Raw genomic sequence first — 17,849 nt, forward strand, 5'->3', positions numbered from 1 at the left:
AGAGATTACTGCCTGACCTGTACAGACAGCATGATGTGTGTGCGTGTGTGTGCATGACAGTGAGAGAGTGATTGTTTGTGTTGTGTGTGTGTGAATGTGTGACATAGTAGCGCTCATCCTTAACTTCAGCTCAGGACTTCTTACTATTAGCACGCCAGTCTGATGACTCACAGGTTCCCATTCATTAAAACTGGAGCACACAGACACACACACGCACGCACACACACACACACACACAACACCAGGGTCATTGGCAGGTCACATTTATTCACATTTTCTCACATCATCCTCTCGCCTCTCTTACTCTCACACACATACACACACATTAACCGACTCCCCCACCCCCTCCTCCTCCCCCTCCCGCCTCCTCCCTCTGGGCAGGGATTTCCCTCTACTAAAGATGAAGGGAGGAAAGGGGAGGGGGAGGGGGAGGATCTCGTGAGGACAGAAAAAAAAATAGCATGGCAGAAACAGTCAGAGAGAGAGAGAGAGAGAGAGAGAGAGAGAGAGAGAGAGAAAGAGAGAGAGAAGTGCGTGATTTTTACACACACACACATTCAAGCCTCTTCCCCCCATTCATCATTTCTGGCTCAGCACTAATCTCCAGGGAGTGTTGCCTTGCCTCTGTAGCCCTGGGCCAGGCAGCGAGGACACGCCACTGACGGGGCATCGCTATCGCCAAATCACCTCCCGCCCCGCACCCCCACCCTCCCCCTCTTCCCATCTCTTCCTTCGTACTAACTAGAGGGCTGATGCCAGCTGACAAGCACCCTGATGTCTCCTGTAACAACACCCCGGCGCTGACTCAGTGCCCCGTGTCTGACAGCCTGGGTCTCGGCCAGACTGAAGCAACACGTGGTCGCTCCTGGTGTGGTTGGCTCCTGGCAGCTAAAGCCCTCCAAAACAAACAGCTTCTAGGCGACACATCGTCCTGAGACCACCCCACTGCATCCCCCTTAACCTCTGACTGACTGCCAGTTTACACAGTGACTTTTCCCCCCAACATTCAGAGTTCATTGAAAGGTTTGGCATTCCATTGGCATCACTGTTCGCGCACAAACCCAATGGGAGGGAAGTGTGAAAGGACAAGTCTTTTGTCATGTCCTGTGCAAATGCCAGGGAGTAGTCCCCCATGAGATGTCTTCGTGGAACTGTCCAGAGGATGCACTGCACTTCTGTGACTTATAGCTACACTGTCGCCATTTACAACTCCTACAATATATGCCAAAATAGCAGTGATTTATGGGGGATGGCAGCCTCGTACAGGAGATGACAAACGATGGTCTGAGATCGGCTTTTAACGGTGCAATTAATAGGATACAATAAAATAAGGTGGTTTATAGGGCAGATGATGTGAGGCAAATAGAGCAAGGAGGATGTGATGAATTGCATGGCAACCACAATGTGCCTCAGGGAGAAAGTTAAAAGGAAATAAGCTTTCACTCACTGGATATGAGTGTGATTTACAGACATGACGATGGGGTGCTCACCTGGGCTGGGAGGCTGGATCTTGGGCTGGTTCTTTTTGGTGTCCGTGTTGAAGAAGTCCGGGGGCGGGTCCTCGCCGCGCTCGATCTTGCACTCGAAGGCGTACAAACACTGGATGTACTGTTTCTTGAGCGAACTGGCCGCGCTGCTTGACGTGCCCACGTTCAGGTTGGTGGCCAGCTCCCTCCACTTCTTGTTCTTATTCACCTGGTGGGCGACAGATACAGGAGGACGCTCAGAGAGCAGCACACAACAGCCTTACAGGGATTTCAGTGCTGACTGTTTTAACGTGGGATATTCAAATTCAGGTGGAATCCAGGCATACTTGGGTGAGGCCGCCGATCTCTTTGACGGAAACGTAGAGTCTGAAGAGATCGAGAGGCTTGCGTCCCACTGCGGGTAGGTTGTTCATGCCCATGGCCTTCTCCTCAGCAAACGCCAGATATCGATCTACCCACATCTTCCTCTCTGGCTCTGGGCCAAGCTCGTATAGACGAGTGATCTTCTCATTGGTAATGGTGGATGAGCTCGACTTCTACAGGATGACGAGAAAAATCATGAGTTAGAGAAAAACAAAGCTCTTATGAGCAACAATAATTTCTTGGTGTGGAGCTAGAATTTTTACCTTTTTGGATTCAGGCTTGGGCGTCCCCTCCACTTTGTTGTTCATCTTCGGTGCAGGGGCCATTTTCTCCATGCCAAACTCCGTACTAGGAGCCATTCCTGGATGTAAAGTGGTTAAAAGAAGATGAAAAATAGAAGAGATCAACTCTATAAGACCCCTAAAGGACAAAACATCCAGGCCCACAATTGTCCTGCAACTATTACTCACCAGGGGTGTTGTTGGCCATATTTGCTCCCATTGGGTATGGCCCTGGACCTCCCTGGTTCATCATACTGTGCATGCTGTTCATGCCAGGGCCGTATGGAGAGCCTGCTCCCATCATGCCCTGGGACATGTTAGGGTAGCCAGGTGGCCTAGAAGAGAGAATTCTTGTTAACAAAGAACACATGGGAAAAGTTTTTAAACTGAAAGCCTTTTCGTGCCTTTTGTTTGATCCTGTAACAAATCTAAGCTTTTTTCTTGTCTTGCATTAACTGGGTTTAGCTTATTTTGTAGGAAACATCAATTTACGTCATATGATTCTAGCAATAGCCAGGCCCACGAGTGCCTCTCAGTAGGCTGAGCTGGCATCCACGCTGAGGAGAGATGTGATTCACTGATGTCAGAGACCATCTCCTGCTCTCTTTTTCTCTCCACTTCTTCCTTTTCTCTCAGAGATTAGCTTTTGGTCTACTGCCATCTACTCCGCAGCACACTCCGGCACCAAAACACACAACAGATCAGCTTGCATGTGGGAAGGACCAATAATTTTTCATTTCATAGTCATACAACCAGCACATATGAGCAAAGACACACACACACTTCAGTCTTAAGAGTCCTAATACAATGATTCGAACAGACTCTCGTCATCAGCTCTCTTACGTGTCATTGAGACAGTGATGCAGCCAGCAGCCTGAAGCACCCACCTGTTGTGTATGGAGTTTGTGGGTCCGTGGTGCATGGCGGGGCCGCCGTCCTTCCTGTTCATGCCGGGAGGGGGACACATCCCAGAGCCCACCTGAGGAGGCATGCCAGCCATGTTTGAGGCCATTGCAGGACCGTAGGGCCGTGCACCCATCTGCCCCGGGCCTATCCTGCCTGGTGGGATGCCTCCGTACGGAGCCCCGCTGCCTTGACCAGGCATGGGGTTTATGGTACCGCCCATGCCGGGACCACTGGGAGGGTAGTTGGCATTAGGCATCCCTGTGTAGCCAGGCTGCCTGGGGTAACCTGGAAGGGTCACAGATGGACAGAAACTGTAATTCTAGCCTGCTACACCAAATCATCTGATAGGGTTTCAATCCACTGAATTGTGTTTATAAACTGTGTTTCGGGCTAAAACAGAGAAATCTGCAGAACGACTTCTACTCATCTGTCCCTGCCGAGATAAAGAGTTTCAGCAGTCCAGCTCTAAATTTACCTCTGCGCAGCCTGTTCTGACAAGCAGCCTGATGAAGCGGGCTTTATCTGGCCCTCGCTGCTCGCTGCTATGACTCATATCAGAACTTCTTCAAAGCCCACAGAAACCATCTGAGACTTCAAAGTGAAGTGATAGAATTTCATAAATATATGAAGTGAGAGGAAACTTCAAAGCCTTTTTAAAAATCTGGTCTATCTATGAAACTGTGATGGTCGCAGGGCGTCAACTGTAAACTCATTCATAATATTTTTAGAATTGGAAAAACTGCGTGATATGACTGAGCAGAGAGCACCACTCAAAACTGTACTCTTCGCTCTCCTCTACTAACCACTGTAGAGGGCCTTACACCTCTGCCATGAGGCCTCACCTTGTGGACCGTACTGCCCTCCCTGAGGCCCGTAGTTTCCCATGGAGTTGTTCTGGGGATAAGGTCCCATTCCACTATGTATCTGGCCTCCTGAAGACTGGCGTGGAGATAAGGCAGAGCCAGGCTGGCCAGGGGACCCATAGGGGGGCATCTGAGGGTTCCGCATGTACACTGGAGAGGATGAGAGGAAAAATCATTACATTTCTTCATTTGTAAAACACGAAATATTGAATCTCTGCATGTGCACGAAAACATAGCAGTAAACAGTGTCTTTCTGCTGTTGCTCTCATTCAACCTGGCAAGTAGATTACAAGCACATTCTAATTTAATGATACAGCCTGGGGGAGCATTTAGTGGGGAAAGGAATGCATACAAATGCAAACAATCACACCTTAGAGCTGCTGAGAATGTGGCACAGTTTTCTTTCAATGTTGGCCACTGAGCTAAGCAGAAATTAAGTGTTTTTTTTGTTACTGTATTCTTCAAAAACCTCTGAGAAAATGTATTGACACTTACCCCTGTCCTGGCCCATGGCTGGCTGGTTCATGGAAGAGTGCATGATGCTGTCCGACTGGACACTGGGTGGCCGGGGAGGCATCTGATTACCTGCAGGACAGCAACACAAGGCTCAGAAAGGTTCAGACCTTGTTATCTTTGGTCTGTGCATGTCCTTCAACTTTAAAAATATTAACCATCAAGTATTAATCTATAAATAGTTATACTATGATGGTGTCCTATTGGATGCCTATTAAACTGCTCTCCACTAAGAGTTGTAGGTGGCATCGTAACTGCTGTGTTCCCCGGCATCTGGGTGGGCTACTAGCATCATGTTAGGGAAGAAATATTCCCATCTGGCAAGTCACTTCATGAATTAAAAATGGGGTCTGTTTGTATCTAAACTCTTAATCTTTCTCCTTGTTACAGGATGTTTCATACACCATGTCACCAACTCTATATGAAAAATGTATTCAAGTTATTTTCCTGGTTTGTTATTTTCAGCAGGCCTAATTGCTCTAACACGATAAAAATAAAAAATGCTATATGTTAGAAAATAATGCAGTAAAGAAATACAGAATATTTCAGTTGCATAATGTAGTTTTGATACAGCTGTGAAACTGTCTAAAACATGCAACAAACATCTACCAAACTCTGTCATACATGAGCAAAAATCACATAAACAATACTTCTTTCCAATGGCAAAAATTGTTCTTCTTAGTCTGTTTTTACCTGGCACAGCAGCAGGGGACAGTGGGCCAGTGCGGGAGGGGGTGACACTAGCAGGAGAACCCACAGGTGATGGCGAGGGCCCACGTATACCTGGCAGGTGGGGTGAAGTGTGCGGAGAGAAGGGCGACTGGGCAGGATTGCTCTGCTCGCCCTGACTGCTGGACACCCCTGAGGTGCTGACACCTGGGCTCAGGGCACCCTCTGTACCAGTTGGCAAGTCATCAATGGATCCCGAAAGGTCCTGGAGCAAGAGGAGGAACACAGGTTGATGATGGGTTGTACAGGGCAAATTAAGTAAGTCTAATCTTCTGATACATTCTGGGTGTCTATCAGTTGACTGTAAAGGCTGAACTGGGAGCTCTGCCAACCATACCAATTTCTTTTACTTCTGTAGGCAAATCCATATAACAGCTAATGACTTCTTATTCTTAATAGTTTGTGTTTCTTAAAACCTAATTCATTCACTTAACACTTTTCATTGTGATCATTTCATTATTGCCCTTCACTTTCACAATTAACTGATTCATTGTTTGGTCTGTAAAATGTCAAAGACGAGTGAAAAGTAATGTCTTCCAATTGCTTCCATTGTCTAACAGTCCAAAATCCAAAAACTCTTCATATACTGTCATATGCGACAAAGAAAAGTAGCAAACCCTAACATTTAACATACTGGAACCAGCAAGTGTTTGACAAATTTGTAACAACAATTAATCGATTATCAAAATAGCAATGGCAATTTTCTTTTGATTGACTGATTGTTTCAGCTCTACTGAAAGCTGATTAAAATGTTATTTAATGCACCATTTCAGCAGTTAATACTGGGATGGGTTAAACAGGATTATGATGTAGTAAAAGAGGACCGAAGTGGAAAACCTGAAACAAAATATCATAAGTCTGTATGTTGGTGTGTGTGTGAGCAGGGATGCAACTAAAGCCCAGTTTGGCTCAGTCTAAAGTGTGAACATTTGCTGCAAATGGGGGAATGTGAATCCAATTCAGGTGTTTTCCTGCACACAGTTGACTGAGGAGGTTTTCAGATTCATGTCAAAGTCAAGTGAAGTCAAATCAAGTGAGTGGAAATCCAATCAGCTACTCGTGTTACAGAAATCTTTCCCTTCACCAAGATGTGTCTGTTATTCTCTCATACAGCACTTCCAGCTCTATTATGGCAAAAACACACATTCAGGTGAAAAGACTTCTTTCTCCACCTTTTTAAAAATACTCCACATCACATCTATAATGCTGATAATGATCCATCTTGGCAAAGAGAACTCCGTTTGTGTGGCTTGCAAAGACAGTGGGGGGGGGGGAGTGGGGGGAAAAAAAAAAATATTTGAAGCAAGTCATCTAGGGAGGCAGTTGAAATAATTGGTGCTGGGCACCGGCTCTGGTGCCATGTGGTGTTGTTATTGAGCCTCGCTGGCTGTGACACAAAGACAGCCAGGCGGGCAAGAAGGTAGGAATGCAGCCGGCGATGATTATGTTTGTGGGAAGGTGAATGTTTACACACTGGCCACTCACGTGGAGCCCATGTGCTCGCTCAGAAATGCAAGCTCATCTGCCAGTCACATCGGAGGAGGGAAAAAAATGGGAGGGAGGAGGAGGAGGGAAAAAAAAGCACTCATTGGAAGGTGGCCAACTATTCCCATAGAAATCTCACACTCGCAGGCTGGCTGCAGCCCCGAAGCCGGTGGTTTTGCACTTGAAACAGCGCCCGTTGCTATTTTTGGGACGTGACCTGATGGAGGAACCCCAGAGGGAGTGACAGGAGCAGAACGCTGATTCAGAATCCCCCCCCCCGACAAAACCACCCCCCCTATTCACTCTGCCCTCCATTTCATTCCATCTTTTCCTCTCACTTCAGTGACTGAACAAACCCAGGCCTTTCTGACCCGCACAGAAGATGTGACAACTACAAAACCATTCAAAAAGCAGCAGGAGTGCTTTATGTACGAGAATCACACTCTCAAGACTTTCATTGGCTGATACCCAATTAATGTTCACAAATGTAAAATCAGGTCAGAACAAGGCAGAGCCACGCTGTGTGAACGACAGAGCAGGGAGATCTTAAAGAGCAGAGATCAAACAGCATGACATTCTTTGCTTAAACAACCATGGCGGGATCCTTTTTCCAGCAGCCAGCATCATCAGCTGACCTACATCCCCCCCTCTTCCCAACCAGCACCACCCCACCTCCACTCAGACATCACAAGACTGGTCATCTGACAGAGGGCTTGGTCTGAAAGCCCCCGGGCCAGCCGCCAAGATGACCACCTCGGCAGCTGTCACACTCAGAGCATTAGAGATCACAACAGAGTTGTGTCCCTGCCACAAAAACCCGCCTACAACAACTCCTCCACCCCCATCCAACCCAGACTACAGGGCAAAAAGGTCAGGGGTCAGTTCCTGGAGTTATGCCCAGGAGTCACCTCTCAGCATGAGGTCACTGTGGACATCGGCATGGGACATACTCACTTTGGTCACAAGAAAGAAAGAGACACCAAGAAGGCATTACTAAGGCAGGATCCATCCTCTCAAATAAATACTACATTATATGTGGGATCTCTCCCTGAACTGAGAGGTTCAATGCCAAACAGTCCCAATCCTGATTCCAGGACATAGCAGAGTCCTGTTTAAAGAAATTATTTGGTATTAGATGGGTACAAACACTATCAGAACAACTCTACCCTCAATTCCGTAACCCGCAGGAATAATTCATGGATAACAATGAAATAAACTGGTGTATTTAGATGCTTGGTGTCTACAAATTGATGCATAACCTAATAAAGGTCTACTATTTTCCGCAACACAATTGGAGATTATGGTGGTTTAAATTTAGAGGTATACAGAGCAATCAAGTTTCATATTGGATTCAACTAGATTTAATTAAATGGGACTCTTCGGCCTCTGGTGGAGGTATGCACTCTACTGAAGGCCATTCAAGTATTTTGCTGCAGCAGCACAGGTCCACAGCAAAGATTTGACAAGGGACATGATTTGGATTGGGTTTCAGGACTAGATTGAGACGTTCTTAATTTTTCTCCCTCAGATTTTCTTTGTTGTACCAGACCAGTAGGAACAGAATTTAACTGGAAAAGGACTGAGCAGCCACTGGGGTGAACAGTAAGGACTGCATCCTCAATCAATGACAGAATAATAAAGTGACTGTTTGTATAAATTACCTAAAATAAACTGCATCTCGTGTTACTTATCTCTTTAAGAATGCTTTGAGAAGCCTGTCTCATTTTGCTAAATGCAATAAGGGGGCTTTGTAGAAAAAATATGATAATATTAAACCATAATACTATAGGATTAACAAAAATGAATTGAATTGTGTATCTATTGACTAAATCTCATCAAAATGTTTATTGCCCATAATGCAAAGGTACAAAAACATTGAATGGTAAATCTATAAAAACATTCACATATGCACCTTCTATACTGGCACGTATGTAGCATAGAGGGTGAGCTCTTCTGTAAATATCTGACAACTGACAGCTCTGATCCCTCAGCCTGGATAGGCAGAAGCATTGCGCACACACACACACACACACACACACACACACACACACACACACACACACACACACACACACACACACTCTCTCTCACTCCTACCTACTCCCACTCTGCAGTCATTGATTTTTCCCAGCTCAATACTGCACAGCACCAGCCTGTTCTGCTGACTGCACAAGCCGGACAGCGAGAGGAGAGAAGAGGAAGGAGGAGGAGGTGGTGGTGGTTGTGGAGGAGGAGGGGGAGGGGGAGGTCGCTGATACTGATGCTGCTGTGGCTCTGCTATTCAACACACTCATTATTAGAAGGCAAATGATGAAGAAGACATGGATGAGGCATGAGGGGGAGTTGAGGGATGGTGGGGCGGTTAAGTTTGAGTGTGGGGGGGTTGTAAGCTCTGAAGAAGGTTATAGCAGTATTATCCATGACAATAATAACAGCTGATTAAATGAAAATAATCAAGTACAAGCTAGTTTCCTGTATGCAGAAAAGGGGGATATATGAGCTGTGTTCTGGAGAGAAGCACAGAGCTGCAGCTCTTTCTATGGAGCTTCAAGCTCCTCTCTATGGCAGCCATTTTGTGTTTTTCCCAGCACTGCCTAACATGGAACTTCAGAGCTGAGAACAGCACAACAGTGTTCACAATGTTCGAGGCAAAAACAGAGATTCATATCAAAGGAAGTGATGAAAATACACTAATAAATCCTAGACAATTGTACGAAAATGTATTTTAATGCAATAATTGTTACTGAACATGGAAAATGGCAGAAAATCTTTACTGCTCCCATTATTCCCATATTCTCCACTGCTCCTCTGAGTGTGCTGTCTCTGAGTCATCTGCTCTGCTCTCCTCTCCTCTCCTAATGTATTCCATTTGCAGATTACTTCACTGAATCAATCAAGCCCGACCAGAGTCATTAGTCTGCCAAGCCAGCCGATTTCTTCTTTTTCTTTTTCCCCCCTTTTTTACTAGGTTATGAGAAACAGAAAGTAGGTAGCGTAGCAGCCCTGAGCTAATGAAACATATCTGGATTGTGTGACCCTGGCCACTAGTGTGTAACTGGATCTGGTGGTGGTGGTAGAGGAGGTGGGGGCAGAGTTCATCCCTCAGTCACACACTCTCCCTGACCCACACTTCTCTGTCATTCTCAGACCTCAGGCTTTCACCGACCGCCTAGTTGGCAGGCTTCCTCGTTCTCAGGCCTCCAGATGCTAAACACAATATACAGGGAGAACAAAAAAAAAAAAAAAATGAAAGAAAAAATCTCACTCACTCCAGACTTGCGTGCACACACACTCACACATCCTCTGTGGTGAGGCGATAGCTGAGGAAGAGAGAGTAAGAAGGGGGGGTAGAGTAGTGGTACAGGGGGAAAAAAATGGCTGCATCTCAAGGGCTGCCATGGTTACTGTGATCCACGTGGTTGACACATTAGAGCTGACACAGTCCCTCCCCCCTGTTGCTGCCATCCCTCTCTCTCTCTCTCTCTCAGCGGCCTCCCTGCATGCCTGGCAGGGTCACGGTGCAGTCAGCTACTACAAAAGAAGCAGCCCGTCATTGTTACAGGAAACGCAGACGCACCAAAGCCGTGTTCCTCCCCCCCACCACCACCACTGCCACCGCTTTAATTACACACTCAGCCTCCAGGCCTTTCGCGCTGAGGATGCCTGGGAGACACGCACATACAGAGTGGACAAACACTAAACAGCAGAACCTTGAACTTCTTTGCTGTCTCTCCTGAGTCCCTGATGTTTATGTTTATATGCCGGCGACCTCGTCAGTGAGAACACTCCAGCGCTGCGCATTTAGCACTCATTCAGGGGCAAAGTGAGCTTTTGATATCTGAACAGGGTCATGGGAAAAGTCATCTATTCCCTTTTAAGCTTAAGATCAAGTGAACATTTCTGAGCATATTTTCTAAAGGAGTTTCTCTTCTCTTTCTCCCAGCTCAGCCCCAGAACGTGCTGACTCGTCTGAGCCCAGAAGCAGATTATCTTCAGACCACAATCACAGAGCTTCTATCGGCGCACACAGATGACAGATAGACTGCAGGCACTCAGACTAAATAAAATGTAGCCCGTCTCCTCTATTGAACCACCTGTAACGACTCCATGCTGCAGTAGCATGAGATCACAGCAGGAAATGTTCAGGTGTTGAACATGACGACGGACAGGTGGGTACTGCTGATGCCTCAGCCAACTGCCCAGAGGGTCCCACCTGCATCTAAGAGTTGTGTCGAGCTACAAGGAGCTTCTGGAAGTCCATGGAAGGCTTGGAGAGAGGCAGCTCCAGCCCCAGCTCCAGGTTTGCAGGGCTGAGCTCAACCATAAGGGGGCACTCCCATCCCACTATGAGGGAAGAACTGGAGAAAGGAGGAGAAGCAAGGCCCCTGCCTCATACAGCAGCAGCAGCAGCCATTACAGGGTTTCACATACAGCACAGGCTGACATGAAACTCTCTATACACTGTTGGAGCAACCTATAGGTGCACCAGGCAACATTTAGCCAATTCACACGATGATATAGACGAGAGCTGTTAAGTCGGTGGTTCAAAGACCAATCCGTGGATATAATTATCATGTATAACTTCTGGTATTTAATTTATCTTAGATGTAGGCAAACAACAAACAGGGATGGTGAACACAATACTCAGAGTCTGGGAGCACCCTGCTGGGGTTAGATATCTCGTCTGGAGTATCAGTGCCACAGACACATTGTCTACTACCTTCATCTCCCCAGAGATCACCATTACACTTTATCACCAGCAGCCACGTGGGAAGGATAATAACACAGACAGAATAAGTACAAGATGAAAGAGTGAAGCAGCACAATTCAGTAAAAAAAAGTCTTGTACCGCTACGGCGTTAAAAATACAGTTCATTTGACACTGATCAATACTGCTTTAACATTCCTGTGATACAGGCTTGCAGTCAAAAAAAGAAAAAGAAAATAAAGGCCAACTATGAATCTTAATCAATGAGTAGGGAGTTCTTTTTTAAACGCTCCACATTTGCCTAATTGAGCTTCTCTGTGGGGGTAACAAAAAAGGGGGTGTGCAAGGCACACAAACACTGCAGCAGCCTGTGTGTAGCAAACACAGAGTAGATGAAGGGAGGTGGTGGGGGGGAGGAGGGCGATGGGGAGGAGGGGGGTCTGATTGCTGTGAATAATGGGGAGATGGTGTGTGCGTGGGGGGCCTTTTGTAGAGATCACAATAGTAGCAGGGAGTCCCAGGGCAGCGCACAGATGCCCAAGTGAGACAGGCAGCTGCCCAGCCCGAGGTGAGGGGTGCCGGGATACGGAGGGCGATGGGGCTGGAGGGGCCTCAGGGTGAGCTGGGTGGGGGGTGGGGGGTAGGCTCCAGACCCCTACAGCTAGTCTGCCTGCTCTCCAGAGCACCAATGCCCCTCCCCTCTTACTGTCTCTCACTCACACACACACACAGAGCGTGTCTAGGGGGCACTACCAAAGCAACCAGCGGTGAATTAACTGAGGGAGGGGGGGGGAAATAATACAGACGTTATTTCATATATATAGAGAGAGAGAGAGTTAATTTCATTGTGAGGCTGGTTTCATCCATCCAGGCTCAGCAGCTTGTTCCAGTGAGAGCAGGAGCGAGCCGAGCACAGACAGTGCTGCAGTCAGCCACAGTCTTTGTGCTGCAAAACTAGCTCAGCCCAGCAGAAATGGAGGCAGAGGGGAGGGGCATGGGAGAGTGTGTGTGCGAGTGTGAGAGTGTGTGAGTGAGCAGAGAGAGCAAAAAAGGGAGAGGGAGAGTGCTCTGCCAGTGTGTGTGTATGTGTGTGTGTGTGTGTGCATGCACACTCACAAGAGCAAAACAGAGCTTGGGGTTTTAGCAAGCAGGCTGAGAAACAATTCAGTGAGGCAAATGCAAAACAACACACTTTGTCAGCAGATTGAATTTTCTCAAGTACATTAATTAAAAATCACATAGACGAAAGAAAGGGGTGAGACAGAGAGGGAGCAGGGGAGAGAAACAGACGAGCTAGAAGGAGGGAGGGCGGGTGAGAGCAGTGCGAGTGAAAGGCACCCTGGAATCTGAATAAGACATGTCTGCACAGGAAGCAAGGGCCCCAGAATAGCAACAGGAAACTGGCCCCGGACTCTGAATACTGTCAGCGTCAGAGCCTCGCAAAACAAGGCTGCGCTGCACAGCGTTATGAAAGCTGATTTACTGAGAGAGGAGAGAGAACGAGGAAGGGGAGAGTAGGAGGTGGGGGGGAGGGCGCAGGCGAGGGAAAGAGAAAACGAGAATTTAGATAGAAAGAGGAACGGCAGAGAGTGAAATATATATATATATATATATTCAAAAACAGAAAGAAAGGGAGAAATGCAGCAAAAACAGAGTGTAATAGTGAAAGGCAGGGAGGGGGGTTGGGCTGGGTAGGAGAGGAGAGGAGAGGAAAAAAGTGGGCCGGCCTTGTCAGGCTGATTGCTCCAGAGCTATGTCGCAAAAACAAGCTTAGCTGCAGGAGGAGAGCAGAGCTGGGCTGGGCTGAGCGGGGAAGGAGGATTGCAGGAGGGGGGACTGAGTTGATCAAGACTGGAAGATCCCTCAGTTCCAGATCAGGAGGCTCGACACATAACATTAAAGGTCATTAAGGAGGGGGTGTGTGGGGGTGTGGGGCTGATGTGGGTGGTCCTTGAGCTTTGCAAATGCAGTGCATAAAACAGAATTCATTCAAGGGTGGGGTCGTAATAAGCAGTAATGTAGTCATCAATTTGAAGGTGGGAAAACTAGGACCTACAGTTGAGCTAGAAAAGACCACTGAATTTAAAAAAAAATAAAATAATGTCAAGTCATGTACGGGGTTCATTACTCCTCATCTTCCATATATAATAATACAAGTAGGGATTTCAAGTAGGACTGAATAATGACACTACGTCAACCGCAGTTAATAAGAAGATATACACCCCTGACGCACGTTAGACAATCTAAAGCCCCTTGGCCCTTTCTTCAAGATAAAACCACTCTACTCCACATGAATGCTCTTATTTGGAAAGGCAAGAGCAGCAGGAAGATGAAGGAAAGAAAAAAAACAAACTCAAGCGCAAGTGTGTGACCAACATGTGACCTTCCTCTCAAGTCTGGAGCACATTCAGACACATCAGAAAAGAGGAGCATCACGACCAGTGGGCGGTCCTGAGTGGGATTAGTCCCACAGTGGAGAAAGAGTGTACAAAAGACATGGGAGAGGACAAGGAGATTTACAACAAAAAAAAAAAGAAGGAGCAAGGTGGGAGGGAGAGACGTTGGTGGTGGTCTGGTAGTTATTCTCATTCCCATGGGTTGACTTAGAGAGGAAGTGTCACTTCCAGGGAAAGTTACAGCACAGCTCTGGCCTGCTTCACTTCTGCTGGAGCCTTGATCTGGAGCAGGTGGGCTTTTGTATTAGCGAGGAGCTTTCATAACATGAAGGATACTAGAAAAACGCTTTCCTAATAAAGACACTGGACCCTATTCTTGCACAGAATATTTCTTCAAAACATGACTCAGAATGTTGGCACCAAATGCCTGAGTAGTTTGGAATGTGAGCAGCTATTGTGGTCAACAAAGGATGACTTTAGTGATTAAAGTTTGCAACTTAGGATGGATGGATTACTAAAAACTGGTTAAGATTATGGCAGCATATTCTTCGATATCATGAAGTTTAGCCCTTGGCATAAGTCAAGCTTAACCAACACATTTCCCATAATGCAACTAAATAGAGAGGTGAAGTCCCTACCCTTCCAGTGGATCATCATGGGACCTTATTTTTAGAAAGAGTATGGACAGTAGTTTATGGTGAACGAGTAATTGTTTGATCCCGTTCGAATTGCTCCATAATTACAAATATTTGTCAATTTAAAAGATACATTTTCAAGTTTTATGGAGTTGTAGTTAGTCATCAAATTGTTTCAAAAGGCAGTGAGATGCCGATTTAGAAAGACCACACTCACAAAAATTGCTGAAATGATGTTGTTTCAACACTCACTGTAACCTTGTACAGTAGCTAGCCCACAAAACTGTATCATTGTCCTTTCACATAACTGCAGCTGTCAATATGGCCAGACTTGTTGTGATTTTCACCTTTTTTGTACTTTTCTTGTGCCAAGATAACAACCACGTTGGAGTAGGTGCGATATTTTTAAGGCAATTTCATTCACCAAGCAGTTTTACAAAAAACTAAATAGTATTTTACTATCTTAACAACGAAGTGCAACTTTCATGATTGGAAAAATGTTCCTTTAAATTTAAAAACATTATTGCACAATTCAAATGGGATAAAAAAATTTAAAAAAAATGTTGGACATATTTTTCTGAAATAAGGTTCCATCAGGGAAACTAGCAATGAGGGCCTTCGCTTCTCCATTAGACTTTCCTTGCTTCCCAAGTGCCCACATCTTTCAAGCTCCACACCTCCAGTTTCACCACAGATTTTATACTGAAAATTTCCAATCTCAAACTGAGATTGCCCTAATGACATCACCATGATGACATGATGGTGACCAGCAGAAGACCCAATACAACTGTTGTCATAAGCTGTGCAAAACTCCTTGTGAAGAGCAAAATCATTATTGTGTATAATTGGTGGAGTGCCCCTGTAATCAGCAAATATGGTGTTTCATTATCGACAATAATGTGGCATATCTGATAAAGGAAAAAGAAAAAATAAACTGCTCCTCTTACGTCCTCTTACCTCTTAATTCAATTTGGAAATTAGTTTATTTTTATCAGGTCACAGGAACATTTTAACTTTCCACTTGTAATGCTTGTTATTCAGTACTCACTGCGAGTTGTTTTTAGATTCACATGAACTACACTGTAAAAGTGCAGTGTAGTGCAGTGTTCACTGTAGACACCAGTTCCAGGGATCCGACAGCGTGGTAAATACTCAGCGGTTAAACTGTGCTCGTGTGTCCTGGAGCCAGGAACCAGCTCAACCAGCTCAGCTAGTTCCTCTATGACTGCCTGTTTGCACCCCCCCCCTTCTTCCTCCACCTCTTATCCACAACCCTTTTCTCTAACTGACTGTTGCTTTCCTACCTGCACCTTCCAGCAGGCGCTGAGCCTCCTGTACTCCTTTATTCCTACCTCAACGGCGGCCTAACAGACGCTGGGTTTTTAGCACCTGGCTCAAACAGACCCATCTGTGCTCTGGATGAGGTGATGTCTGGCTGGCTCTGTGAGAAAGCTACTAAAGTAGCTAAATGGTGCTTACCCCTCAGCCGCTGTCAGATTGGGATTCAAACATGTTCTGAGGCAGATTAAAACAAATGTGTCTGTACAAATCACTGCAGGCTTTTACAAAATAAACATCTTTCTCAATCAAATTAAATCCGTTGGTCTGTAATCTGTAATCAACATATCTTAATTATAGGAAAATACTTCTGTGTTTAAAATGATATAAATTGGTTCAAGATTAGACAACATCTAATCTCAATCAATCACTGGAACAACTGCATCTACTGTATGTGGCAATACACCAATGAATGGTAAATGAAAAATAAGTAATAAAGTATGATACTTGAAAGACTACACAATGAAGTTGTTTTTTGTGATGCCCTTTTTATTTAAAAAGAAAATCAGCTTTCTGGCAAGCGAAAAAACTACTGATCATGGCTGGGTTTCATTTGACTGGGTTTAACACTGCTAGTATGGTATACATGGTACTTTTTAGTTGGTTTTTTTTACAATGCCTACCAATTCCCTTAAAAAAGTGTCCTTTTATTTAACAAAATAAATAAAACCTCTATAATGCATTAGTATTTCATTTAGTTTTAAAATAAAAAGTAATTTAAGAACTCTGTCTCGTAAAATAGGCTAAAATGGCCCAAAGTTTGTTTTTGGTTTTTTGCGGAAGATTACATAAACGTGACTTAAGGCTGTCCAATAGGACACATTTTTTAAAGCATTTCTGGAGTGTTTTTTGACTCTATAATGGCACAGAACTGCTGCCATATTAACAATTGTAAGATTCCACATTGATCTCCAAGACACACCTATGTGGCTTCCAATTCAGGTCCTACACTTTATGTTTCATTGCTCTTAAGAATCTGTTTTTCTGACCATTAAGTGCGGCAGAGTGATGTGGATAATGGATTCACTATGGGCTGGCTTTTGTTAGAAAACAACTGGTTCATATGGCAACTTGTCTGTCCATGTTAAAACCATTTCAAACAGCCACTTGGAAGGCAGAGTGAAATTTCATCCATCGCACGAGCTTTAAAAATGTTACAGAAATTATTAGACATGTCCTCTCCAACAACACTGTTACAAATGAGTAGAGCAGCTGGGTTTTCTGAACCACTCTGACAGTCCAACAGGCAGTTCTGATGGAGAATACAGGCATCTTACAGCCAAAGTGGGCCAGAAAATTAACTATTTTGGTCCATTAAATGTCTGTCATGTCTTTATTTAGAAGCTGTAATGTTTACATTAAAAGTCAGGGTCCAAGTGTGTTTTAAACAGAAAGATGCCTCAGTAGGGTAGCTGTCTTGTTACTTTAACTTCCATTGTTACTTTAGGGTAAGCATGTGGCCAAGAATTTGATGCCAACTTTTTATGCACGACAGTCAAATTTCACTTGGTACCACAAAAGATACTGGGCTGCAACACTGAGACCTACTGCTATTTCAGAGTACATCACAGAGTACACAATTTTATTTCCACAAAAAGAATGTCAGGAAATCAGAAACATTTTGTGCAAGTCTGTATTTTTTTATAAAATAACTTCATTTCCAGGTACAACAGATACCCTGGTGTATATCTACTCATAACACCTGTAGGAGTCTATTCAGCTGTTTTGACACAGGCTGTCACACTTACACTCTCATGCTCTAATCTGCACAGTGTCATGTGCACTCCACAGGGGTGCAGAGGAGGCAGACGAAGAGAAAGGGGATCAGTTCATTTCTAACTTAGCTGGATTAAAGTCTCTCACAGCCAATCACAATGCACCGATAGGGAATCCCCGAGAAGTCGGAGAGAAATAAATAAAAATAGCCCTGGCCTGCCCGGCCCGGCCCGGCCAATGGCTGAGCCCGCAGAGAGATGTATAAATAAATAAGAGAAATAAATAAAAGAGGAGGGAAACACATCCTGAGGGCATCCCCTACTGGCATAGACAGCGCTGCCTCTCATCCCTCCCTCCCCTCTCAGCATCTCCCTCTCCAACCAATCACTCACACTATTTGAAGTTATTTGCTTGCACTCCCTCAATCCA

General features: G+C 45.3%; 1 protein-coding gene across 2 annotated transcripts in view; it reads right to left on the reverse strand.

Moving 5' to 3' along the window:
* The window catches only part of arid1ab (AT rich interactive domain 1Ab (SWI-like)), a 55,238-nt gene that overhangs the window by 7,534 nt on the left and 29,855 nt on the right, over positions 1–17,849 (reverse strand). For both annotated transcript variants that reach the window (XM_037093219.1, XM_037093220.1), the window contains exons 5-12: positions 5,107–5,347; positions 4,396–4,485; positions 3,880–4,050; positions 3,019–3,322; positions 2,321–2,466; positions 2,114–2,211; positions 1,814–2,023; positions 1,491–1,695 (exon numbers count right to left, since the gene is read on the reverse strand). In XM_037093219.1, the coding sequence (XP_036949114.1) occupies positions 1,491–1,695; positions 1,814–2,023; positions 2,114–2,211; positions 2,321–2,466; positions 3,019–3,322; positions 3,880–4,050; positions 4,396–4,485; positions 5,107–5,347 (1,465 nt within the window). The remainder of the gene's footprint in view (positions 1–1,490; positions 1,696–1,813; positions 2,024–2,113; positions 2,212–2,320; positions 2,467–3,018; positions 3,323–3,879; positions 4,051–4,395; positions 4,486–5,106; positions 5,348–17,849) is intronic.

The sequence above is a fragment of the Acanthopagrus latus genome, chromosome 3, assembly GCF_904848185.1.
Source record: "Acanthopagrus latus isolate v.2019 chromosome 3, fAcaLat1.1, whole genome shotgun sequence".
NCBI classification, from domain to species: domain Eukaryota; kingdom Metazoa; phylum Chordata; class Actinopteri; order Spariformes; family Sparidae; genus Acanthopagrus; species Acanthopagrus latus.